Source organism: Myripristis murdjan, chromosome 16, assembly GCF_902150065.1.
Source record: "Myripristis murdjan chromosome 16, fMyrMur1.1, whole genome shotgun sequence".
Taxonomy (NCBI): Eukaryota; Metazoa; Chordata; class Actinopteri; order Holocentriformes; family Holocentridae; genus Myripristis; species Myripristis murdjan.
In genome coordinates this window covers 19792862-19803678 of record NC_043995.1, presented here as the reverse complement: position 1 = coordinate 19803678, position 10817 = coordinate 19792862, and the positions used below count along the sequence as shown (strand labels likewise).

Here is a 10817-nt window from a genome sequence, read left to right as displayed (position 1 = left end):
TTCTATGTACTCACTGATACTTCAGGTGTAACATGAGACTTCACGAGCAATATTGAAACTTCCACAGAATTAACGCATTGAAAATGAACATTTGCGCTTTATTTAAATTTGAAAAAAAAAAAATAATAATAATAATATGTAGCAACTTGTTTAGAAGGCATTTACAAATTCTGTACATTATTTAGATGATTTCTTTAGATATGTGACATGGTGCAGACACTTGAATCATCTCATTAGTTGGAAATGCAGGCACCAGTTAGACTTCAGCACAGGCCACTCTGGTAAGTTCATACATTCAGTACTTTCAAGTACATTAACTGATTAGAATCAGTGCATAAAAATATAATTTTAGGACCATAAATAGCATAAATCAGATGGCTGGGTTGAGGTAACTTGTTTACAGTGGCTTGATTTAAATGCAGCCTTTTTTAAAGCAACAAAACTGCAGATGAGTGTCTCATAATGCTGTTGAGAAAAAAAACTTTCAGTAGTTAGCAGTTTCACAAAGAACTTACTGCTTTGGTGCTGAGAGAAACCATAAAGGTTCTCTCTTTGGTATGTTGAAATGACTGGAGCATTCAGTGTGTAGTCCAGGTGAAACTAATGTATGTGAATGTTTTAATCAGTGGGTGTTCCAAGCAAGTGTGAGCAGGGAACGAGCTGCAGCGGTAGTGGAAATGTAGCCCACAGCTGGGTCCCATACCTCAAACTGGATCACTGACGATGACCTGCAAAACACAAACACTATTAGACTTAAGTAACGATCAACTGCACATAAACACACACATTTCATGTACCTGTTGAGGATGATGAGCACGACTGAGCCATCTGGTCTGATGAAGGCAGAGACTTCCAGGGCTGTTTCCTGACTGGCAGACACGCCCACTCGCCGAGATCCCTCCCACAGGAACTTGCTGTAAACAAAGGAGAGTTGTGTGAATCGTATTAGACTGCTGGCTTTTAAAATGATGGATTGGATGAATCCTGCCACTCAAAAGTGCACAAAAAGTGAGTAAGAATAAATCCTAAGGCCTGACTCCAACACAATGGTACCTGAAGTGGGCCATGCTATAGAAGGTTGGCTGCTTGTAGAAGACGTCACGGTCAGCATTCACTATAATGGGGCTGTCCACAAAGTTCTTGACCCAGTTTGGCCCACCAGTCTGGTCCAAGGCCAGGTTCCAGTCAGTCCAGCCCTCCACGTAGTGGTTCAGGTCCTGCAGTGGAGAAAAAGAAACGTCTTATCTTAATGTCCAATGAGTGGCACATCTGAAAAAACAAATCCTCCTGATTCCTACGATATCAGTAGAGTGAATGCACACATGCAAAATGAATGGAATGAAGGGACTCTAATTTCATCTGAGATAAGAGTGAAGACTAAAGAAACAAAGCACCAGTTGCAGCTTGCTCTGGTCGCCCGCAGGCAGTTTTCTGGAGTGTGTGCAGTCAGCGTGACTTCTAAACCTGCACTGCAGCATGGAGGGAGGTAACTCGGCCCTCGAGAGCAGCTCACAGCATGCCAGATCTCATCTCTGAGACAATGAATTCGATTGAAGAGTGCGGTTCTCATGCTTGAGGTATGATGAACTCACTTCTATAATGTCATGCGCGTACTGCTCAGCCCTCTCCCAGCTGCCCAGCTTCACCCCTCTGTCTACTGGGCTCCAGCCAGCACAGGCCTCTGTGCCAAATAGGTAGTATTCTGGGTAGAGATGATGGGTGGTGCCCAGGCTTAGCTCAGCTGGCACAAAGCTGTCCAAGTACCAGTGAACAGCCACACCATGGATGTACTTTGATGCATGCACATCACTGAAGACCTAAGGATAACAAGGGGAAAAGAGGAGTCTTTACAAAGGAGAATGGCAAATTTCACCCACACAGGGTTAGAGTTCAAAGGTGTGGAAAAGGAAGCTCAACAGGTGAAATATGGCAAAATGAAAAGGAGTGGATAAGCTGCCTGGATGCTGCAGGAACAGTAAAGCAAAAATAATGGTTCAATGAAGTATTGCAATACCTGACACAAGTAAGTATTGAGTCATTGTACAACCTTTTTGTTCCTGAAGCATCCAAGTATCTCATTCGAGTCTATTTAGTTTCCCGTACAGCTAAATGTAAATGCTGAATTTCCATGACCTATACAAACATTTTTCCTTGACCAAAATTTTTAGATTAAGAGGTCACTTTTTTAAACTGAAGTTGACAAAAAAAACAAACAAACATGACACTCCATGTACCCCTCTGGAACTAAATTATCTCTCCCTTTCCTTCAACACTTCCTCTCTATCTGGTTATTCTCAGTCTCACCACTTTAGCCCAGTAAGGCAGCAGCAGGCGGTTGTCGTCCAGTATGAGGATGTGTGTGTCAGGATATGAGGAGGCTTGCAGCGCAGGTCCCAGGTCCATAATCACCCAGTCCCTCTGCTCCGCTGGAGTGAAGCCCAGAGCCTGGAAACTGCAGTGGGAGAAACATGAAACACTGAAAATCTATACTTCGCAATCTGTTAGGAACCACGTAGTCACTTCCTACAGTGTAGACGTTACAGATTTTGTTTGAATGTTATGTGAAGAGTGACCTGTAGTTTGTCATCCGCCCTGCAGTGGGCTCATTCCCTGTGGTAAAAGCCCAGAAGGACAGGTTGTGTTTGGCATACTCCTCAAGAAACCTGAGAGGAAAGAAACAAAATTACATTGGTACTTTATCCAGCATTACTGATGTGTGTTACCATGCTGAGGTGAAGTGTCGCGTGTTACCTGATGTAGTACTGAGCCCAGGTTTTGTGCTCCTTGCCCCCTGGCTGGCCCTTGAGGGAACCCTTTCCTATGAGTGCACCATTCGTTTTCAGCCAGGCAGGGGCGCTCCAGGCACTGGCCAGCAGAGACAAAGGGCGAGGAGACAGAGCCTGAGCACGCTGCAACAGGGGGATCTGCAAGAGGGGAATAACAGAGGACAAAAATGGATGAGCGTATGTGGATAATGGATATATGCGTGTGAGACAGAGAGGGAAACAAACCTTCATTTTGGTGTCCTCGGGGGCCAGTGTGAAGTTGTCCAGGTTGTAGTCTTCAGGTGTTTCAGCGTAGGTGTACAGACGAGTGGAGAAGTCACAGCTGGCCATGGGAATGCGCACCACACTGTACCCTATACCTGTATGAATTATGGCTGGATGATTCTGATGTACTTATTTTCATTAGAAATTATCTGCAAGGAATAAATGGCACCTGTTTGCACACACCTTCAGTGGAAAAGTACTGTCTCAACAGCTGGTCCTGCGTGCCAGGAGACAAGGACAGGATGTTTATAGCCGCTGCGTCGGTCATTGCTCCTCCAAAACCCCTGATCCTCTGGTACTTCTGGTAGGGAACGATGGTCAGCCTGAGGCCTGAAAGACATCACAGACATCAAACGGCTTGGAAAGAGGATATTGCAAAAGTACAGCCATGTCAAGACGCTGCTGCTCAGAGTATGGCACCTGATCCAAGGCCAGTGCTCACCTGCTCCAGTGCTGTTCACATGAACCTGACCCTGGCTCTCCTCTAGCCTGCTGCCAGCCTTGTTGCTCAGGTAGGAGGAGAACTGGCCCAGCGGAGGCAGGGTGACTGACCCAACACTGTCACAATACGTTGAGTTACACTCACACACCACAGAGCCATGGCCAAAGTTGCGGGGCACACACTTATTACTTCCTGGTAAGAGAAAGTGCACAGAGATGTCACAGATGGGCTATTCCTCTGGATAAGTAGCACACTGTATTAACTGACTACAATGCATAAAGCACAAGTGGAAAGACAACAGTATGGTGGTGCAAGACAGCAGGTAAGAGTCTTACCTGTTGAGAGTGTCACTACCACTGTGAAGGGAACAAGGGCTAAAAGGGTTGCTGATAACAACGCCATTTTATCAAGGAAGAAAGTAGCTCGTAGTGAGGTCACCTGTGTGAATAGGTTCAAACACACTGCTTTCACCAATGACAGCCACGTGAGAATGTCACCATAATGAAATTAAAAGTGCAAATTCCCCATTCATTTAGCTGACTGACGTTTCACTACCAACCAAGTTCACTTCAGAGCAGCTGATCTCACCTTGCGGGCCCCTGGAGAGAGCTTTGGCGAGTCCGGCAGATTATTCCAGATATTTCGTCATGTGTCACATTATCTCAAACACGCCTATACATGCAGCGTTTGCCAAAGTGGCTTGTTTTGGCGATCGACTGGGAGCTGGGCTGTCATGTGACACGAAACCCGTCACGTGAACAACCCGTGCAGTGGCCTGAACCTGCAGCCAGATGGCGCTGTAATCACAAAACAGCTCGGAGAACTCGTCCAAAACAGGCCTGTTCCCCCATCACGAACATAAGCCAGCACAGCAGCAAGCCTAATGATGTAACACGAGAACACACTTTCCTCTTCTCTCAGATTGGTGGGTCGTTTTAACCTGTTATTTTGTTCACACACACACACTGATCCTTCCACAGACGTCTGCACCATGACCACGACACATTTTTAACAATCCAAAGAGACAATACTTTGCTTATATATATATATATTTTATTATCAAAGAAACATACATGCATCATAAATTATGGAAGGATACACATGTAATAGGACACCTATGTTTGTGTATATGTGTTTTAGGACAGAAATGTTTGTATACGTGTGTGTGTGTTTGTGTGTTGTGTGTGTAAGTGACTTCACAAGAAGGCACAAAGTCGATCCAACATAGACGGATTTCGGTTGCTCAAAAAGATGAGTTCTTTCTTCCCCTCGTCTGTTCGGCCTGATATAAAAAAAAGAAACAGACAGATAGCACTTCAAAGTTACTAAAAACAGCACCACTTCTATGTCAGTTTGTCAATTTGGACAGCGAAGCATGGCAGCGACATCACTTACTGTGTGGATGCTGCAGCCAGCGGCGGTCCAGAAAGTACAGGTAACAGCTCTCAAACTCCTTCTCGCTGTAGTTGGGGACTGGCACCGGGACAAATGGATCCATGCTGTCAAAGCCCTCCTGATGAGAAAAAACACACACACACAAACACACAGGAAGTCGATTCAGTGCACATTACACACCTCAGTTAAGATGGAGGTCATCCACTGAAAAACATCAGTAAAACTCTTGAGTGATTGTGCACAACGTTCTTGCTCCAAAGTTTTTCGTGCGACCTTCACCTGAATTGGTCTTTATCAGGTGTGTCTTACACAGAACCCATGTTCCCATAACACACCATGTTATGATATCACATGACCTGATTTTGGAAGAGCATCTTTTACATTCAGCACAGATCACCATTCAGACAACAGATCATTGACTCGAGAAACACTGAAATAAAAATATGTATAACTGGCAGTTGACACAATTACAACATTTAGATACAAATACAGATACACACATAATTCAGTTATAAGTAGTTGACAAGGGGAAAATCAACAGTGCATATCTTTAAACAGTCAAGATTAGTCCTGCAGGTCTAATATCATCAAGTTACATCTACATTTTTGGGAGGCAAAGAGATGTTTAGACGATTTAATTTTTTTTAAATATATCTTTTTCCAGCACCTGTGAGAGCGGTGAATGTGCTTATCACTTTACTTAATTCTGAAAGGCCCCTTTTAACCATAAGCCCTGACAAGGAGGGAGATGTTGCCTTCAGGCACAGGTCTGAGGTCAGACTTTGCAATTTGCCTCACTGATGATCAAAATTTGAAAAGGAAATGCGCATTTCTAGTCTGTGCTGTAGGGCGGGAGCTGAGGATAATCAAGTATAAATGACACTTGACCTTTCCCAGCAGCTCTTGAGGCAAGTAAGCCGAGTTAGGAGTGTAGAGAGAGCCCGTTTGAGACAGAGTGGTGATGATGGCACCTCCATTCTGGGGAAAGAAAGGAGAGTGAAAGTAAGAGAAAATAATAATCAGATATGTAACATTCATCTTAAAGCCCTGAGTGGAGTCTTCTGCATCCTCACCCAGTCGTTCCTCATCAGCTTCCTCAGGTTATACACCAAAGTGAGCTCCTCTGGGGACACCTGGCAGGCAGCGAGAGACAAACACATGAGACATCCTATCTGTGGAATGGAAGATGAAGTGTGAGGAAGGACTGAGGAGTGTGACCGTGTTCCCTCACAGCGCTCTTATCCTCTTTCTTGATGGTGGATTTTCCCCAGAGGGCGTTGACACCATCCACAGCCACGGCCAGTCTGAAGCCTGCATCTGGCTGCCCGCTCTGCAGTCTCAGCTCCTTCATCACCGCCCCCACCACGTCACTGCTGCTCTTCACACGGGATATACCCTGCAGCACATGACAACCGAACAGAAACAGTAATAACTCATATAAAACATCAACTTCTATTTTTCCTCTATGGGACAGAAATTAAAAGCAAGTGGTAATGTGTTTAAAAATGCAAAGAGGAGGATATTTTTGGAATGCAAGAGTGTGAACAGTCACTGTTTTCTTTTGATTCAAGCTCTGACAATTTAGCACTGATTCCTAAATAGCATCACTGGGAAATAATTCAAATAGCAGCCTAACCCTCTTGGTAATATGCTGTCGCAAGTTGGGCATCAATATCACGTTAAAACATGATCTAGCATTATATAGCAGAACTAATGTCTCACTCCTACAGTTTTATTCACTTGAGGGCTGATCATTCTGTGCGTTTCCAGCACCGTATGATAACTGGGAAATTTGAGAAATTAACAGGCTGCATGTGAATCTAGTGTTCCTTCCTGGCTTTGACAGTGTGTAGTTCAAAATATTGTGTTGATCCATCCCTCTGCTCAAATTCATCGTCTATTGACCGCAACTAAGTACACAGAAGATGAAAGATGAAACTTTAATGATCCCTAAGGGGGAAAGTGGGTAAGAGCAGCAGCAATGAATAAGTTACTGTTGATAATACAACAAACAGAGCATGCTACATTCAGCTCAGTATCTTGTTATAATGAGATTATTTTTTTGTTGTTGTTATCACAGGATGTTTTTCTTATAACAAGATATTTTCATGTTCATTTTTTCTCTTTATGACGTGACCAATTTATCTTGTTATAACAGGAAACCTCTCATAACATACCAAAAAGTTTCTTACTTATTAGCCTGTTTATATTAACAAAAGATGTCATTATAACATGAAAATAATCTCGTTATAACAAGAAAACGATCTTGTTTTAACAAGAAGTGTTATTCATTATAGGAAGATGCTGAGCTAATGTTGTTTTTCACCGTTGCAACAATAGGCTGCCATAATTAACCGCCTCCGGGTTCTGAGACATTTGCGGTTTTGAAATCTATGAATTCACATTCATTCAGTAAAATAGCAGTTTATGAAGTGTATAAATGTGCATTTTGAGAAGGTGCTCTAAAGCCACCAGCTATATTAGCTGAAGTGAATGAAAACAGATCGGTAAAAAACAACAACAACAATGTTACAATGGTAAGATAAACTCCATCCCCTAATGGAATTAAGGACAAATACCAGGAAAATCAGAAGGTCGCAAATCCAACCTCACAGCAGATCACACTGTGACTCACCTGATCCACCAGCTCTCCTAATGGCCTTCCCTCCTCTGTAAACTCTCTCTTTGTCCACACATAGCGCTGCCTGGTCTTTAACTGGAAGGCAAACAGATGCGTTAACACACACACACAGACACACACACAGAGTTCTGCTGAGGAATCTATCAACACTAAAAACTGGCAACCTGTGGAAAACTCACTACCTTTGAGAGGAAGTGCTCGTTGGTGATTCTGAAGTTGCGTAACCAATCTGTGGCTTGCAGCGGCTGGTCGAAGCGAGAGGCGTTATAGGATGAAGGCAGCAGCTCTTTACAGTTCTTTACCCACAGGTGGGCTGTAGGAGGAAAACACACAAAGGACGAAAAGGGTCACTGTTGACGCATTCAATACTTTTGTAATGGTAGCCAGACACGTGGCATGTCTGTGTGTCTGTGTGTGTGTGTGCGTGTGTGTGTGTCTCACCATCAGGTATATGCAGCACCAGCCATCCTTGTGTATAGCAGAAGTGGACTGCGTGACAGAGAGACATTGTCTTTCCGCTACCCTTCAACCCATCTGAGCAGCCAGTTAAGGTCAACAACAGGAGCACCAAAGGAAAACAAGTGTGTTCACCTGTGCGTGTGTGTGTGTGTGTGTGTGTGTGTATTTATGAGTGCCGAAGGATACAGAACAAGTAGCGAAGGGCAGGTTTGCTGTCGTCAGTCTTCTTCAGGTGAGAGATGACCTCCAGGGCAGGCTTCCTCACCATCACACAGCTCTCGTTAAACGTCTTCACCTGGAGCCGAACATTAGAAACAATCAATCATGTGAAAGTGAAAGCATTTCCTACTTTGAAATTAGGCTTGGGTATTGACAAGGACTTTGCGATTCAATGCCTAACACGATACACGGGTCATGTCACAATCTGAATGACAACACACTGAAATACTCTACAGAACTGGCTGAAAATGTATAAACAGAGCTTAACATAAAATACAACTTAAGTCAAAAACATATTATATAATAAATCAGGTGACAAACTGACTCAAAACAATTTAATGCAAAAATTTCCCTTCCAATTTTCGTGCAATGCACTTAGTTAACATAGTGCACTGAAATGTAGATGTCAGAGAACAGACATATTATTGTGGAAAGTTACTTCATGCTGTATCGATTTTGCACAGCTGTATTTAAACTAAGGGAGTAAAACAGATTCAGTGCATGCAGTTTAAAAACAAAACGTAAAAAATCTTAACACAAACCCGTCAGTTCTTACCTGCAGTTGATAGCGTGGGGGGAGACCATGAGGGAACAGCGTCCGGACGTGCTCAGGAGGCAGAGTGTAGTACTGTCCAGCATGTTTTTCTGACTGACATGCCTGCAGAGAGACAGCATCACACAGGTCTACACACCGCCTATTAACTTCAAGCTGCAAAAATCAATCTGCCTCAAGCGGGCAGCTGTACGCCACATGAGGGTATTAGTCGTCTTGGCTTCCTCCGGCGATGGTGAAGCCAAATCTGCATGTGTACTCACTGGATCGCTCTCCTGCGTCCTGAAGACTGAGAGGGGCTCAGACACCGGCTCTGCAGCCAAGGCCTCCTGCTGCTGGCCACATGCACTGCTGTGAAGGGGCCGGACGAGCACTGCCTGTGGGATCAAACCAGCACAACCCACAGGTTAACCTGCCTTTAATGAATGAAGACTGCAAGCCTACCATCCTCTTCTGCTTTCCCTGGCCACTAACTACTTCAAAGAGATGCTCCAAATCTGCTTGAGTTTATTAAAAGAAAACAACATAAGTATTTTCTGTGGAGTTTCTCAATATAAATTCAGTCCTGTGAAAACCTTTTACTGACAGTGGGCTCACCGTGTGTCGTAGTCTGAAGGACAGTCTGTGAAGGGCCATGATCTGGAATATGAATGCCAAATGAACAGTTACTGAGGTGATACTTCATGGATATCAAGAACAAAAGGCAGACACGGTGCACACACATTACGCTTTACTGTAACCGTAAGACACCCATGTTTCCCAAAGGCTCATAACCTTGCATAAACATTAAGCTAGCTGCTAACAGCCTCGTACAGCAGGTAAAATCAACACAGCGTGGACTTGTCTCAGCACAGTAAGCCATTCACCTCCGGATCAATTCATTAAAGGTTCAGTCACGAGGATTTCTAATAATGGCATCTATTTACAAAATGTCCCAGGTTCAGGTTAGCGCGATGGGAAGTTGCACAACATCGGCCGGAGTCAATGTGCCAGATCCGTCATGGACACCGCCATCATGCGGCGCAGACACGGAAGTGACGTCAGGGGATGGTTGCTCTGTATGCGTTAGCGCTTAACTACTTCCATGGTTAGAGATTAGGGTTGTAATGCTTTTCAAATACTTGTGGGAAAAGAGAAAAAAAAAGAAAGAAATCAAAATCACTACAGTTCAGCCAGCACTAATTAGGCCTACTGTGGGGATTTGGATTTTATCAGACTTCAACATAATTAGTTACCTCTAATCCTATTTTTGATATTTTAGGTATTTTTATGATAGCAGGAATAAACTTTGGCCAGGATTCACTAACTGATAAACTGTTTGCAGAGGGAATGCGGTCTTTTTAATGGCATCGGGGTGTGTATACGATTTCTGTGAGGTTTACAATAGCCTGTTTTTAAATTATTATAATAGTGATTCTTATCATTTTATTATTATTTCATTTTTTTGCCCAAATGGGACATGCTTTTTGAAATCTCACTTAATTAGAAATTAAGACGTTTTATGCCACGGTGTAGTTATACATAAGTTACAGTTCAACATAGAAATTGCCCTTAATACCAACAAAGGGGTGTGATTTTATATTATTTTTTACTCATTTAGTCACCTGACCTAGAGTTTTCCTGGAGTGTAACATAGCAAATATATGAAAACGCAAAGTGTAGGCCTATTTATAAATAAAAATAAGTTATACTACTACTACTACTACTAGCTACTACTACTACTAGCTACTACTACTACTGCTACTACTACTACTACTACTACTACTAATAATAATAATAATAAATAATAATAAAATGATAATAATGCATACATCCACGTACACATACACACTTACGAATATATATTTTGCAAGGTTAATACAAATTAAGTAAATGACCTAATTCTGCAGTCTTTTAGTTTGTAACAAGTTTCTGTAATGTCTTAGTGGGTGGGAGACATCCCGAGTTGAGTTATTATATTTTCTCTTTTCAACTCATATTTATGAACTTCTGCACGGCCAGTCCGCCTCTCTCCCTCAGAGCTGCTGTTGAAACACACACACGCACGCACACGCACAC

The 10817-nt window shown here is 43.1% G+C and overlaps 2 protein-coding genes across 3 annotated transcripts; both read right to left on the bottom strand.

The window, feature by feature from the left end:
• Positions 1-77: 77 nt before the first annotated feature.
• Positions 78-4214, bottom strand: gba1 (glucosylceramidase beta 1). Its single transcript, XM_030071936.1, has 12 exons — positions 4081-4214; positions 3828-3930; positions 3493-3684; positions 3234-3380; positions 3012-3145; positions 2752-2924; positions 2574-2663; positions 2305-2452; positions 1593-1817; positions 1054-1217; positions 798-914; positions 78-728 (listed from the first exon to the last, which is right to left on the bottom strand). The coding sequence occupies exons 2-12, from the start codon at positions 3892-3894 to the stop codon at positions 623-625; spliced, it is 1563 nt and encodes a 520-aa protein (XP_029927796.1). The 5' UTR covers positions 3895-3930; positions 4081-4214; the 3' UTR covers positions 78-622.
• Positions 4215-4523: 309 nt separating this feature from the next.
• Positions 4524-9807, bottom strand: dap3 (death associated protein 3). Of its 2 annotated transcripts, none has more exons than XM_030071939.1 (13): positions 9626-9807; positions 9357-9398; positions 9023-9136; positions 8763-8864; positions 8174-8282; positions 7970-8062; positions 7711-7841; positions 7523-7603; positions 6119-6283; positions 5961-6020; positions 5776-5865; positions 4888-5005; positions 4524-4774 (listed from the first exon to the last, which is right to left on the bottom strand). In XM_030071939.1, the coding sequence occupies exons 2-13, from the start codon at positions 9393-9395 to the stop codon at positions 4689-4691; spliced, it is 1188 nt and encodes a 395-aa protein (XP_029927799.1). In that variant the 5' UTR covers positions 9396-9398; positions 9626-9807; the 3' UTR covers positions 4524-4688. The 2 variants fall into 2 exon arrangements, with proteins under 2 accessions (XP_029927799.1, XP_029927800.1); XM_030071940.1 differs by having other exon boundaries at positions 9686-9789.
• Positions 9808-10817: the final 1010 nt, after the last annotated feature.

Bases quoted from the DNA above. Each gene is read 5' to 3' on its own strand.
- gba1 (XM_030071936.1), bottom strand. From the start codon at position 3,894: ATGGCGTTGTTATCAGCAACCCTTTTAGCCCTTGTTCCCTTCACAGTG. The intron at 2,664-2,751 runs GTAACACGCGAC...CTTTCCTCTCAG, and splicing joins TGGGCTCAGTACTACATCAG to GTTTCTTGAGGAGTATGCCA. The intron at 915-1,053 runs GTACCATTGTGT...CTTTGTTTACAG, and splicing joins TATAGCATGGCCCACTTCAG to CAAGTTCCTGTGGGAGGGAT.
- dap3 (XM_030071939.1), bottom strand. From the start codon at position 9,395: ATGGCCCTTCACAGACTGTCCTTCAGACTACGACACACG. The intron at 6,021-6,118 runs GTGAGGGAACAC...GCTGCCTGCCAG, and splicing joins AGAAAGAGGATAAGAGCGCT to GTGTCCCCAGAGGAGCTCAC. The intron at 4,775-4,887 runs GTAAGTGATGTC...TTTTTATATCAG, and splicing joins CTGGCTGCAGCATCCACACA to GCCGAACAGACGAGGGGAAG.